We start from the raw sequence: 16,108 nt of genomic DNA on the forward strand, positions 1-16,108 counted from the left end.
CTGTGCCAGGCGAGGGGGGCACGCACCTGTGTCAGTCTCATAGCCTGTCAGAGCCTGTGCCAGGCGAAGGGGGCACGCACCTGTGTCAGTCTCATAGCCTGTCAGAGCCTATGCCAGGCGAGGGGGGCACGCACCTGTGTCAGTCTCATAGCCTGTCAGAGCCCTGTGCCAGGTGAGGGTCTCACGCACCTGTGCCAGTCTCCCCTGAACATGCATTGTTCCATTTCTGGCAGGTGGACATTGAAACTGGGAAAGGTAGCTCAGTAGGTATACAACCCATTGTAGAGAGCTGTGCATAACGTTGGTTCTAAAAGTAGTGTTGTTGTGTAGTGTAGTGTATGTACCATAGTGTGAGGTTTAGTGAGAGAAACTAATGCATAGACGCTGTTTAAATGGGAAAGAACGAGATAGCACATTTATACCACACCTTAAATATTATCTACAATCTAGTTTTCCCATAACTCATCCATAAATCTCTCAACAAGCACTAGCAAAGCCAATATGTCTAGTGCTGATGCCAAACATTTTGGCATTGTCAGTGCTTTTTTGGTCTAGTCACTTCTTTAGCAAAACCCGATTATTGGGGGAACTGCAACCCGTTGCTAATATGAGAAAGAGAGTACACGCAAAAATATATTCGTTTTTAAAAATGCAAACATTTCAGTGGTACCCTCTAGTATTTAGGAAACGACATTGTAGGAAGATGTGCCTTGCGTTAGACCCGTATACCGTCACTCGCAGGGACGGCAGCAAACGTCTGAAGTTGGTTGGCCCATTGCCCCACGCTGCAGTAGGCGGTAAAAAAAAAATGAAAGACACAGCAACAGGCCAATGGATGAAGAGGGCTGGCTGAAAGCCCCTGTAAATAAATATATGTCATACTTTCAGTAAAAATAAAAAAAATGTATTGGCTAAAGCCGGTCCTAACCAATATATTATATACAGAACTCCAGGTTTTACGGTGTAACATTTTTACCATTTCCATCTGCATTTATCCCTATTTCTTTTTTGATAATTTTATTAGATTTATCCATTTTTTGTGGGGGGCAGGGGGGTGTGGTAAAATTAAAAGAAACTCATATATTTCCACATTTATTCCACCAATAAATGTACACTGTTACTTGAATATCTGACAGATTTCAATGACATGAACACCGATTAATGATAAATCAATACACTTGTATGAAACCATGTACATCTTAGTATCAACGCCGTACCCATAAACGGCTGTTTAAGCCTCGTCGAGAAACTTTTTATCTTTTTTACCTCCGTTTCCTGTCAATTCGCACAGCTTTTAATCTAGAAGTCATGACGACCAGCATTTTAATCACTCAAAAATCAAACATATCACAGTTTGTATCCTTCTTTGAAAATAAATACAGACAGGAAAATAGTTTTCTGTCTGTCTTTTTCTGGAAAAAGCAGAAAAAACAGAGAACTGGGAGCCTTAATTATGTATACGGCTCCAGGTTTTATGGTTTTTTTAAATATTTCATCTGTATTTACCCATATTTGTTTTTTTCCATATTTATTTTGTGTTTTGAGAATAAATGCAGAAGTAAAATGGTATATTTATGACATTATTTAACTGATAAACATGCACTCATACTTTGATATCTATCACGTTTAAGATAATTAAGCAGCCAAATATAACAAAAAGAACGCCCCCCCAGGTAAAATATTAGCATTATATACAAATATTTGTTAACATGCTCTTCATACTGTATCTGCTCAGTTGTTGGCCAGCATGGACTCGCACTCAAAAAAACGCAATATTCTGTGTTTTTCCGCTTTATAACTAAATACAGACAGGAAACACATTGTTTTCTGTCTGTAAAGTGGGAGCCATAATTATGTACAATTAAAAAAAGAAAATAATGGCCAACTAAAAAGGTCTAAAGGCAGGTGCTAAAGGCGGAATCTTGATAAAATGTATCCTGAGTGAAAATTCAGTTACTTACAGGTATTTGGTTATACTGATGAAAATACTCTGCTGTCCGGCTACCCCGTTGTCACTTGGGTTGATCTTGTGACAACTGCGGATGGGAGATGAGGCACTTGCTCCTACGACCTTTCTGCTGCTTTCGATACAGCCCTTCATGTCCCTACGATTTTTAGACTTTGCCCGGTAGACTTACAAGGGAGGGTCTTAAATTGGTAGGATTCTTTTCTTTTTTAGGATAATTTATGCATTCTCCCGCCCCTCCTTATGTTTCGGCTCCGATTGGCATCCATTCAGGTGTACCACTGCTAGTATGAATACGCCCTCCTCTTTAAAGCCACCTCAGTTACCTTACCTAATCAACTCTTAAACCTTTATGTGCTAGACCTGCAGGGAACACCCCTACATCACCCTAAAACTGTAGCCTTGAACTGTGGCCAATGTCTCCTTAAGGATTTGCCATTTTCCCACTTCATATCCCAACAGGATCCTCAGCGCCTAAATTTAGGCCCAAGAAACCTAGTTCTTCCCATCTTGGACATCTTCATCGCCAATTAACCTAATACCGTGTGAAGCCATGAAGGGTGGACACGCATCAGCAGGTTTCGGGCCTCCTATATCCAACCCCATCTCAAACCCAACCTTCCAGTCCAACAACAGAGCTTTCTCCCTCTTCACCAACGCCCCCCATCTTTAGATCTGTCTTTGTGGGGTGAGCACTTTGCACCTCCAGCGATGCTCGGTCAGCCTCACAGGGTGCATGTGGAAGCTTTGCAGCCAAGAAACAGATTCTAGCCCTTCCGATCAGGAGTCCCTTCACTTCTTGTTGAGGTTTTGACAGCTACTCTCCTCAGCTAACACAACCATACTCACTTGGCCTAGTTTCAGGCTCCCTTCCACCTACATGGGCGCTGAACCACAGGAATGGGGGGGGGGGGAAAGAAGGGACCACCCACTCCTCAGCGATCCCAAACTGACAGCACTCTCTACCCTGGAGCGTAAGCCACTGGAGGGTGAGATCCACATAATCCCATCAGGGGGTCCATGGTTTCTGCTTCCTGATCTCATAACAGAATCTAAGACCCCCACCCTCCTCAGTCCCACGTCCTTGGAGCACCCACAGCTGTGGAAGGAAGAGCTCCCGCATCTTTGATGTATAGGAGCACCCCATCTCGTGCTCCTGGTAGCTAGTCCACTCACTGGTTCCACACTCATCTTGGTGCAAGTACCCGTATGTGCGGGGGTGGAAGGCACGATGCCCAGAACTCTGAGGGGCATCAAGCATTACATCCAACACCGCCCACCCAGGTGAGCTTCCTGCCGCATAATTCTTCCAACTGGGCAGGCATGCTCCAGACAGCAACCAGTGCGGACAAAGAGTCAACAATCTGTGAGACCATACCTCCTCTCCTCACCTCTGGAGCCCACGCCTCTAGTGGAGGCAGGCTGTACCTCGGAAGTGAATATTAGCCCATATCAGCTCCCCTCTGCCACCCTCCAGCAGCGAGTACCACCTCTCCCCACACCTCGGGAGCCCTTCTAGAGCCTGCCATCTGGTCTGTGGACTCGGTGCCTCACCCTCTTACTACACAGCCCCATGGCAGTGGCTGCCTCAGCTCTGGGGGTCCTCCTTATAGCGCCTCGAGTCTGTCTGTACAGTACCTCTGCACTTCGCTTTTTGACATCCCCTGCTGTGACTCCCTCCTCACCGCTGGGGCATTCCTTAAGCAACTTCCACCTCACACCTGGCCCACCTCGCTCCAGAGACATCCACTTCACCTCTTGGTCCTCTCGTTGACTACCTACTGCCTCGTTTCTGGGCCTTAGCAGTGCAGTAACTACTATCACAGTGCAGTGACCAGCCCCTCGCTGCAGTGACCAGCCCCTCGCTGCAGTGACCAGCACCTCACTGCAGTGACTATCACCTCATTGCAGTGACTATCACCTCATTGCAGTGACCAGCCCCTCGCTGCAGTGACCAGCACCTCACTGCAGCGACCAGCCCCTCGCTGCAGTGACCAGCCCCTCGCTGCAGTGACCAGCACCTCACTGCAGTGACCAGCACCTCACTGCAGTGACTATCACCTCATTGCAGTGACTAGCCCCTCGCTGCAGTGACCAGCACCTCACTGCAGCGACCAGCACCTCACTGCAGCGACCAGCACCTCACTGCAGTGACTAGCACCTCGCTGCAGTGACCAGCACCTCACTGCAGTGACCAGCACCTCACTGCAGTGACCAGCACATCGCTGCAATGACGTGCACCTCACTGAAGTGAATAGCAACTCACTGCAGGAACTAACACATCCCTGCGGTGACCAGCAGCTCATTGGAGTGACCAGCACCCCACTGCAAGGACTAGGACCTCACTGCAGGAACTATCACCTCACTGCAGGAACTATCACCTCACTGCAGTGACGTGCACCTCACTGCAGTGACTAGCATCTCACTGCCATAACTACCACCTCACTGCAGTGACGTGCACCTCACTGCCATAACTACCACCTCACTGCAGTGACGTGCACCTCACTGCAGTGACTAGCACCTCACTGCAGTGACTAGCACCTCACTGCCATAACTACCACCTCACTGCAGTGACGTGCACCTCATTGCCATAACTACCACCTCACTACAGTGACGTGCACCTCACTGCCATAACTACCACCTCACTGCAGTGACGTGCACCTCACTGCAGTGACTAGCATCTCACTGCAGTGACTAGCATCTCACTGCAGTGACTAGCATCTCACTGCCATAACTACCACCTCACTGCAGTGACATGCACCTCATTGCCATAACTACCACCTCACTGCAGTGACGTGCACCTCACTGCCATAACTACCACCTCACTGCAGTGACGTGCACCTCACTGCAGTGACTAGCACCTCACTGCAGTGACTAGCACCTCACTGCCATAACTACCACCTCACTGCAGTGACGTGCACCTCATTGCCATAACTACCACCTCACTGCAGTGACTAGCACCTCACTGCCATAACTAGCACCTCACTGCAGTGACTAGCATCTCACTGCCATAACTACCACCTCACTGCAGTGACGCGCACCTCATTGCCATGACTACCACCTCACTACAGTAACGTGCACCTCACTGCCATAACTACCACCTCACTGCAGTGACGTGCACCTCACTGCAGTGACTAGCACCTCACTGCAGTGACTAGCATCTCACTGCCATAACTACCACCTCACTGCAGTGACGTGCACCTCATTGCCATAACTACCACCTCACTGCAGTGACGTGCACCTCACTGCCATAACTACCACCTCACTGCAGTGACGTGCACCTCACTGCAGTGACTAGCACCTCACTGCAGTGACTAGCACCTCACTGCCATAACTACCACCTCACTGCAGTGACGTGCACCTCATTGCCATAACTACCACCTCACTGCAGTGACTAGCACCTCACTGCCATAACTAGCACCTCACTGCAGTGACTAGCATCTCACTGCCATAACTACCACCTCACTGCAGTGACGTGCACCTCATTGCCATAACTACCACCTCACTGCAGTGACGTGCACCTCACTGCAGTGACTAGCACCTCACTGCAGTGACTAGCACCTCACTGCCATAACTACCACCTCACTGCAGTGACGTGCACCTCACTGCCATAACTAGCACCTCACTGCAGTGACTAGCACCTCACTGCCATAACTAGCACCTCACTGCAGTGACTAGCATCTCACTGCCATAACTAGCACCTCACTGCAGTGACTAGCACCTCACTGCAGTGACTAGCATCTCACTGCCATAACTATCACCTCACTGCAGTGACATGCACCTCATTGCCACAACTACCACCTCACTGCAGTGACGTGCACCTCACTGCCATAACTACCACCTCACTGCAGTGACGTGCACCTCACTGCAGTGACTAGCACCTCACTGCAGTGACTAGCACCTCACTGCCATAACTACCACCTCACTGCAGTGACGTGCACCTCATTGCCATAACTACCACCTCACTGCAGTGACTAGCACCTCACTGCCATAACTAGCACCTCACTGCAGTGACTAGCATCTCACTGCCATAACTACCACCTCACTGCAGTGACGTGCACCTCATTGCCATAACTACCACCTCACTCCAGTGACTAGCACCTCACTGCCATAACTACCACCTCACTGCAGTGACGTGCACCTCATTGCCATAACTACCACCTCACTGCAGCGACGTGCACCTCACTGCAGTGACTACCACCTCACTGCAGTGACTAGCACCTCACTGCAGTGACTAGCACCTCACTGCAGTGACTAGCACCTCACTGCAATGACGTTCACCTCACTGCAGTGACTAGCACCTCACTGCAATGACTAGCACCTCACTGCCATAGCTACAACTACCACCTCACAGCAGTGACGTGCACCTCATTGCCATAACTACCACCTCACTACAGTAACGTGCACCTCACTGCCATAACTACCACCTCACTGCAGTGACGTGCACCTCACTGCAGTGACTAGCACCTCACTGCAGTGACTAGCATCTCACTGCCATAACTACCACCTCACTGCAGTGACGTGCACCTCATTGCCATAACTACCACCTCACTGCAGTGACGTGCACCTCACTGCCATAACTACCACCTCACTGCCGTGACGTGCACCTCACTGCAGTGACTAGCACCTCACTGCAGTGACTAGCACCTCACTGCAGTGACTAGCATCTCACTGCCATAACTACCACCTCACTGCAGTGACGTGCACCTCATTGCCATAACTACAACCTCACTGCAGTGACTAGCACCTCACTGCCATAACTAGCACCTCACTGCAGTGACTAGCATCTCACTGCCATAACTACCACCTCACTGCAGTGACGTGCACCTCATTGCCATAACTACCACCTCACTGCAGTGACCATCACCTGACTGTCATAACTACCACCTCACTGCAGTGACGTGCACCTCATTGCCATAACTACCACCTCACTGCAGTGACGTGCACCTCACTGCAGTGACGTGCACCTCACTGCAGTGACTACCATCTCACTGCAGTGACGTGCACCTCACTTCTACGCAGGGATAACCTCGCACCTCAACTCAAGGCCCTACTTCTGCCCTGAATCTCATTCGAACCCAGGGGCCTTTCTGCTGTGACCCCCTCACCTCAGGGACTACTTCCGCGGGGACCCCCCACTCCATCAAGCTGCCAGGTCACAGCTCTTTGCGTGCAGGGATCTCTTACCCCAAAATAAATCATCTCATGGGAAGTAATGCAAGAATACAACCCCCAGAATGCAGCAGGCTGTCACGTGATAGATACATCAGGACTTAAAACCGTGTCTGTGTTGACATGGAGAAGGCGGACAGGCTACCTGCACCTCCTGTTTGCGTCCTGCCAGGTTGCCCCATGTCATAAGTAACCCCCAGTCATGACTAAATTTTTTAGCATCAAACATACGGGATCTTCCCGAAGCCCACATTTTGGAGGGAGACTGACAATCGAAACCACAAGTTCCAGAATGCAAAGCGCTGCAGGCCCAGACGCCAGGGCTGACAGAATATGCCAGATATGACATGATGATGAGGCATTTAGCAGCACTGTCTGCTCAACTCCGAGCTTGTTTATTGTACTTTAACCTTAATTACTCTTAGCGAAAATATATAAATTTTTTAAACACACGCCATCCTAAGTAAATAAACTGCTTTTGTGACTAGAACGGCGCCATCAGCATCCACCTTAAGACAATACCCACTGCCCTTAGGCGATCTGATTAAACAGAGTGAAACACAAACATACAACTGCTGAGCTGATCGTGCAATGAAACTACACACATCTGGATCTGACACACTAACACCGGCCGTGGCCGGACCCCAATCTGAACACAGCCCAGGGCGGGACCCTCCTTCGCCCTCCCGGCTGCTGAGGGTCTGTGACCTCCTTACCTGGTGCTCGCATCCGGCGGGGCGCCTTGTTCTGGATCCGTTGCCGCCTGAGGGTCGAGAGAGGAGGGAGGCGGCCCCAGCCCCTCTGCCTCCACCGGCCGTGACCCTGACAGATGAGGGAGGGGAGGGCGGGTGAGCCCCTCTCTCGGAGTCAGCCCTCAGCAGAGTGCGCCCTCAGCAGCTCCTCCGCCTGTGAGATGTCCCTCCCGCCCGGGCATCCGCGATCTGAAACCCGAGCCCGGCGGAGGGGAAGCAAAGTTTGAAACTCGAGAGTAAAGTTGCTGCAAACAGAAGCGGGGCGGGAGGAAGGGCGAGGCGACCAATGGGAGGCCGAGCTTTCTACGAAGCGGCCAATGGCAGGAGGCCGCGGGGGAGGCGACAGACGGGCTATTCCCATGGGGATGTCACTGGAGCCTGGGAGGGCGGTGGGACAGGCATCATCTGATGGCCCGCGGGCCGAGGCGAGCTGTCAGAGAGGCAGGACAGACTGACAGACAGCTCTATCAGGCAGACGCAGGGGCGAAGCATGGGCGCCATGGGCCCCGATACAAACAAAGAGGCCGGGTCTGCAACTCCTGGCCTGATAGTGGAAACTGATTAAGTGGGAAACAACAGCCCCGGTGCTACTGCACCTGCTGCACTGATGACAGCTGCACTCCAGGTCAGACTGTATACATGGCCTTCAAGCGGGTTCCCTACACTGTCAAACCTTACTGCAGCCTGGCGGTGCCAGAGGGCCAGAGACCTCGGTACAGGATCTGAGAACAAGACATTAAGTCTCAACCCTGCAGTGCAGCACACAGAACATCTAAACCCTGCAGGGCACTAAACAGCACAGCAGCTCCTCTTATCCGATGCTGGAGCACACCGCAATACATCTCATTCTATCCTACAGGACATTTTATCCTGACTCTTTCCGGATGCACATCTCATCATGATCCTTTCTTCTAGATCCTTTCTTGTAGCACATTTTTTTCCTGGTCCTTTCCAGATGCACATCTTATCCTTCCTGGCTGTGAATCTTCTGGATGCGCATCTTATCCTGATCCTTTCCGGCTGCACATCTTATCCTGATCCTTTCCGGCTGCACATCTTATCCTGATCCTTTCTGGCTGCACATCTTATCCTGATCCTTTCTGGATATGCATCTTATCCTGATGCGCATCTTATCCTGATCCTTTCTGGATGCGCATCTTATCCTGATCCTATCTGGATGTGCATCTTATCCTGATCCTTTCCAGATGCACATCTCATCATGATCCTTTCTTCTAGATCCTTGCTTGTAGCACATTTTTTCCTGGTCCTTTCCGGCTGCACATCTTATCCTGATCCTTTCTGGATGTGCATCTTATCCTGATCCTTTCCAGATGCACATCTCATCATGATCCTTTCTTCTAGATCCTTGCTTGTAGCACATTTTTTCCTGGTCCTTTCCGGCTGCACATCTTATCCTGATCCTTTCCGGCTGCACATCTTATCCTGATACTTTCCGGCTGCACATCTTACACTGATCCTTTCCGGATGTGCATCTTATCCTGATCGTTTCCGGCTGCACATCTTATCCTGATCCTTTCCGGCTGCACATCTTATCCTGATCCTTTCTGGATATGCATCTTATCCTGATGCGCATCTTATCCTGATCCTTTCTGGATGCGCATCTTATCCTGATCCTTTCCGGCTGCACATCTTATCCTGATCCTTTCTGGATGTGCATCTTATCCTGATCCTTTCCAGATGCACATCTCATCATGATCCTTTCTTCTAGATCCTTGCTTGTAGCACATTTTTTCCTGGTCCTTTCCGGCTGCACATCTTATCCTGATCCTTTCTGGCTGTGCATCTTATCCTGATGCGCATCTTATCCTGATCCTTTCCGGCTGCACATCTTATCCTGATACTTTCCGGCTGCACATCTTACACTGATCCTTTCCGGATGTGCATCTTATCCTGATCGTTTCCGGCTGCACATCTTATCCTGATCCTTTCCGGCTGCACATCTTATCCTGATCCTTTCTGGATATGCATCTTATCCTGATGCGCATCTTATCCTGATCCTTTCTGGATGCGCATCTTATCCTGATCCTTTCCGGCTGCACATCTTATCCTGATCCTTTCTGGATGTGCATCTTATCCTGATCTTTTCCAGATGCACATCTCATCATGATCCTTTCTTCTAGATCCTTGCTTGTAGCACATTTTTTCCTGGTCCTTTCCAGCTGCAAATCTTATCCTGATCCTTTCTGGCTGTGCATCTTATCCTGATGCGCATCTTATCCTGATCCTTTCCGGCTGCACATCTTATCCTGATACTTTCCGGCTGCACATCTTACACTGATCCTTTCCGGATGTGCATCTTATCCTGATCGTTTCCGGCTGCACATCTTATCCTGATCCTTTCCGGATGCACATCTCATCATGATCCTTTCTTCTAGATCCTTTCTTGTAGCACATTTTTTTCCTGGTCCTTTCCAGATGCACATCTTATCCTTCCTGGCTGTGAATCTTCTGGATGCGCATCTTATCCTGATCCTTTCCGGCTGCACATCTTATCCTGATCCTTTCCGGCTGCACATCTTATCCTGATCCTTTCTGGCTGCACATCTTATCCTGATCCTTTCTGGATATGCATCTTATCCTGATGCGCATCTTATCCTGATCCTTTCTGGATGCGCATCTTATCCTGATCCTATCTGGATGTGCATCTTATCCTGATCCTTTCCAGATGCACATCTCATCATGATCCTTTCTTCTAGATCCTTGCTTGTAGCACATTTTTTCCTGGTCCTTTCCGGCTGCACATCTTATCCTGATCCTTTCTGGATGTGCATCTTATCCTGATCCTTTCCAGATGCACATCTCATCATGATCCTTTCTTCTAGATCCTTGCTTGTAGCACATTTTTTCCTGGTCCTTTCCGGCTGCACATCTTATCCTGATCCTTTCCGGCTGCACATCTTATCCTGATACTTTCCGGCTGCACATCTTACACTGATCCTTTCCGGATGTGCATCTTATCCTGATCGTTTCCGGCTGCACATCTTATCCTGATCCTTTCCGGCTGCACATTTTATCCTGATCCTTTCTGGATATGCATCTTATCCTGATGCGCATCTTATCCTGATCCTTTTTGGATGCGCATCTTATCCTGATCCTTTCCGGCTGCACATCTTATCCTGATCCTTTCTGGATGTGCATCTTATCCTGATCCTTTCCAGATGCACATCTCATCATGATCCTTTCTTCTAGATCCTTGCTTGTAGCACATTTTTTCCTGGTCCTTTCCGGCTGCACATCTTATCCTGATCCTTTCTGGCTGTGCATCTTATCCTGATGCGCATCTTATCCTGATCCTTTCCGGCTGCACATCTTATCCTGATACTTTCCGGCTGCACATCTTACACTGATCCTTTCCGGATGTGCATCTTATCCTGATTGTTTCCGGCTGCACATCTTATCCTGATCCTTTCCGGCTGCACATCTTATCCTGATCCTTTCTGGATATGCATCTTATCCTGATGCGCATCTTATCCTGATCCTTTCTGGATGCGCATCTTATCCTGATCCTTTCCGGCTGCACATCTTATCCTGATCCTTTCTGGATGTGCATCTTATCCTGATCTTTTCCAGATGCACATCTCATCATGATCCTTTCTTCTAGATCCTTGCTTGTAGCACATTTTTTCCTGGTCCTTTCCAGCTGCAAATCTTATCCTGATCCTTTCTGGCTGTGCATCTTATCCTGATGCGCATCTTATCCTGATCCTTTCCGGCTGCACATCTTATCCTGATACTTTCCGGCTGCACATCTTACACTGATCCTTTCCGGATGTGCATCTTATCCTGATCGTTTCCGGCTGCACATCTTATCCTGATCCTTTCCGGATGCACATCTCATCATGATCCTTTCTTCTAGATCCTTTCTTGTAGCACATTTTTTTCCTGGTCCTTTCCAGATGCACATCTTATCCTTCCTGGCTGTGAATCTTCTGGATGCGCATCTTATCCTGATCCTTTCCGGCTGCACATCTTATCCTGATCCTTTCCGGCTGCACATCTTATCCTGATCCTTTCCGGCTGCACATCTTATCCTGATCCTTTCTGGATGTGCATCTTATCCTGATCCTTTCCAGATGCACATCTCATCATGATCCTTTCTTCTAGATCCTTGCTTGTAGCACATTTTTTCCTGGTCCTTTCCGGCTGCACATCTTATCCTGATCCTTTCTGGCTGTGCATCTTATCCTGATGCGCATCTTATCCTGATCCTTTCCGGCTGCACATCTTATCCTGATACTTTCCGGCTGCACATCTTACACTGATCCTTTCCGGATGTGCATCTTATCCTGATCGTTTCCGGCTGCACATCTTATCCTGATCCTTTCCGGCTGCACATCTTATCCTGATCCTTTCTGGATATGCATCTTATCCTGATGCGCATCTTATCCTGATCCTTTCTGGATGCGCATCTTATCCTGATCCTTTCCGGCTGCACATCTTATCCTGATCCTTTCTGGATGTGCATCTTATCCTGATCTTTTCCAGATGCACATCTCATCATGATCCTTTCTTCTAGATCCTTGCTTGTAGCACATTTTTTCCTGGTCCTTTCCAGCTGCAAATCTTATCCTGATCCTTTCTGGCCGTGCATCTTATCCTGATGCGCATCTTATCCTGATCCTTTCCGGCTGCACATCTTATCCTGATACTTTCCGGCTGCACATCTTACACTGATCCTTTCCGGATGTGCATCTTATCCTGATCGTTTCCGGCTGCACATCTTATCCTGATCCTTTCCGGATGCACATCTCATCATGATCCTTTCTTCTAGATCCTTTCTTGTAGCACATTTTTTTCCTGGTCCTTTCCAGATGCACATCTTATCCTTCCTGGCTGTGAATCTTCTGGATGCGCATCTTATCCTGATCCTTTCCGGCTGCACATCTTATCCTGATCCTTTCCGGCTGCACATCTTATCCTGATCCTTTCTGGCTGCACATCTTATCCTGATCCTTTCTGGATATGCATCTTATCCTGATGCGCATCTTATCCTGATCCTTTCTGGATGCGCATCTTATCCTGATCCTATCTGGATGTGCATCTTATCCTGATCCTTTCCAGATGCACATCTCATCATGATCCTTTCTTCTAGATCCTTGCTTGCAGCACATTTTTTCCTGGTCCTTTCCGGCTGCACATCTTATCCTGATCCTTTCTGGATGTGCATCTTATCCTGATCCTTTCCAGATGCACATCTCATCATGATCCTTTCTTCTAGATCCTTGCTTGTAGCACATTTTTTCCTGGTCCTTTCCGGCTGCACATCTTATCCTGATCCTTTCCGGCTGCACATCTTATCCTGATACTTTCCGGCTGCACATCTTACACTGATCCTTTCCGGATGTGCATCTTATCCTGATCGTTTCCGGCTGCACATCTTATCCTGATCCTTTCCGGCTGCACATCTTATCCTGATCCTTTCTGGATATGCATCTTATCCTGATGCGCATCTTATCCTGATCCTTTCTGGATGCGCATCTTATCCTGATCCTTTCCGGCTGCACATCTTATCCTGATCCTTTCTGGATGTGCATCTTATCCTGATCCTTTCCAGATGCACATCTCATCATGATCCTTTCTTCTAGATCCTTGCTTGTAGCACATTTTTTCCTGGTCCTTTCCGGCTGCACATCTTATCCTGATCCTTTCTGGCTGTGCATCTTATCCTGATGCGCATCTTATCCTGATCCTTTCCGGCTGCACATCTTATCCTGATACTTTCCGGCTGCACATCTTACACTGATCCTTTCCGGATGTGCATCTTATCCTGATCGTTTCCGGCTGCACATCTTATCCTGATCCTTTCCGGCTGCACATCTTATCCTGATCCTTTCTGGATATGCATCTTATCCTGATGCGCATCTTATCCTGATCCTTTCTGGATGCGCACCTTATCCTGATCCTTTCCGGCTGCACATCTTATCCTGATCCTTTCTGGATGTGCATCTTATCCTGATCTTTTCCAGATGCACATCTCATCATGATCCTTTCTTCTAGATCCTTGCTTGTAGCACATTTTTTCCTGGTCCTTTCCAGCTGCAAATCTTATCCTGATCCTTTCTGGCTGTGCATCTTATCCTGATGCGCATCTTATCCTGATCCTTTCCGGCTGCACATCTTATCCTGATACTTTCCGGCTGCACATCTTACACTGATCCTTTCCGGATGTGCATCTTATCCTGATCGTTTCCGGCTGCACATCTTATCCTGATCCTTTCCGGATGCACATCTCATCATGATCCTTTCTTCTAGATCCTTGCTTGAAGCACATTTTTTTCCTGGTCCTTTCCAGATGCACATCCTATCCATCCTATGCATCTTATCCTGATCTTTTCTGGCTGCACATCTTATCCTGATCCTTTCCGGATGCGCATCTTATCCTGATCCTTTCTGGCTTCACATCTTATCCTGATCCTTTCCGGATACGCATCTTATCCTGATTCTTTCTAGATGTGCATCTTATCCTGATAATTTCCGGCTGCACTTCTTATCCTGATCCTTTTCGGATGTACATCTCATCCTTTCCTGCAGCACATCCAATCCTTCCCGGCTGCCCATCTTATCCTTATCCTTTCTGGCTTCACGTCTTATCCTGATCCTTTCCGGATGCGCATTTTATCCTGATCCTTTCTAGATGTGCATCTTATCCTTATCCTTTCCGGCTGCACATCTTATCCTGATCGATCCCTTCTGGCTGTAAGTCTTATTCTGATCGATCCGTTCAGGCTGCACGTTTTATCCTGATACTTTCTGGCTTTTCATCTTAACCTAATCCTTTCTGGCTTTTCATCTTAACCTAATCCTTTCTGGATGCACCTCTTATCCTGAGGCTTTTTTGTGGCACATGTTTTGTTGATCCTTTCTGGATGTGCATCTTATCCTGATCCTTTCTGGATGCACTCTTATCCTGAACCTTCCTGGATGCGCATCTTATCGTTATCCCTTCCTGTTGCACATCTTATCCTGCTCTTTTCCCGCAGCACATTTTATCCTGATTCTTTCCGGCTGCACATCTTATCCTTTCCTGCAGTACATCTTATCCTGATCCTATCTAGATGCGCATATTATCCTGGCAGTTTATGGATGCACATCTTATCCTAATCCTTTCTGGTTGCACTTCTTATCCCGATCCTTTCCTGCAGCACATCTTATCCTGATCTGATTCTTTCTGGGTGCACATATTATCCTGGTCTTTTCCTGCTTCACATCTTACACAGATTCTTTCCGGGCACAACCCTTATCCTGATATTTTCCCACAGCACATCGTATCCTGATCCTTTCCAGATGCACGCCTTACCCTGATCCTATTCTGCAGCACATCCTATCTTTTATCCCTACCCGCAGCCATCTTATCCTGATCGGATTCTTTCTGGGTGCACATCTTATCCTGATCTTTTCCTACAGCACATCTTATCCTGTTTCTTTCTGGATGTACATATTATCCTGATCCTTTCTGGCAGCATTTATCATATTCTGCAGCACGCTAGCCTGATCCTTTCAAGATGCACATCCGATCCTGATCCTTTCTGGATGCACATTTTATCTTGATCCTCTCTGGCATAACATCTCGTCTATTCTGGAGTCCTAGCAGCATACCTAACTTGGTCCTGTAGCACACAGACAGGATCATATCTCAACCTATGTTACAGCACTCACCAGCACGACCAGCCCTGCTCTGGAGTACACTGCCTCACGTCCTGCACTATGCTGGAGCACACAGCAGCATATTTTATTCTGTCTTGTAGGTCTACTGACCCGCACCCATTGACGGTACAAAAAGTTCTAAAATAAACAGAAAGACGAACATTGGAATGTTGGAGCAGAAGGCATATAGGGGGGCATTATTGGCTCTGAGACTCTTCATTGTCCTCAAAGGGGCTCTCAACATTCCAGTGTTCTAAAATCAGACTTTGCATATTCTTCAATGTTATTACTTTTTCAATCTTCTAGACCTGTTTTGGTTTATAGTCTGAATTTCTTAGCATATTTCCTCAATCTTTTTCCCACATACCTTGAGAACTTTTCATGTTTGGCTTAAACTTTCAGCAATACCGATGTCTGTTCATCCTGTCGTACACTGGAATGGTTTTCTCTGTGTGCTCACTTCTCTTCTCGCTCCAAAATGGATGTGTACATTTAATCACTCTCCCCTCCCCTCCTCCAAATCAGTTTTTAATGTCCACATCCCCCAGGATAA

General features: G+C 48.1%; 1 protein-coding gene across 1 annotated transcript in view; it reads right to left on the bottom strand.

Annotated features, from left to right (window-relative positions):
* The window catches only part of TIPE1 (TNF alpha induced protein 8 like 1), a 54,756-nt gene extending 46,641 nt beyond the window's left edge, over positions 1–8,115 (bottom strand). The window contains exon 1 of the mRNA XM_086947059.1: positions 7,855–8,115. Coding sequence (XP_086803185.1) covers positions 7,855–7,867 — 13 coding nt within the window. The 5' untranslated portion in view covers positions 7,868–8,115. The remainder of the gene's footprint in view (positions 1–7,854) is intronic.
* Between the last annotated feature and the right edge of the window lie 7,993 nt (positions 8,116–16,108).

The sequence above is a fragment of the Lissotriton vulgaris genome, chromosome 12, assembly GCF_964263255.1.
Source record: "Lissotriton vulgaris chromosome 12, aLisVul1.2, whole genome shotgun sequence".
Classification (NCBI taxonomy): Eukaryota; Metazoa; Chordata; class Amphibia; order Caudata; family Salamandridae; genus Lissotriton; species Lissotriton vulgaris.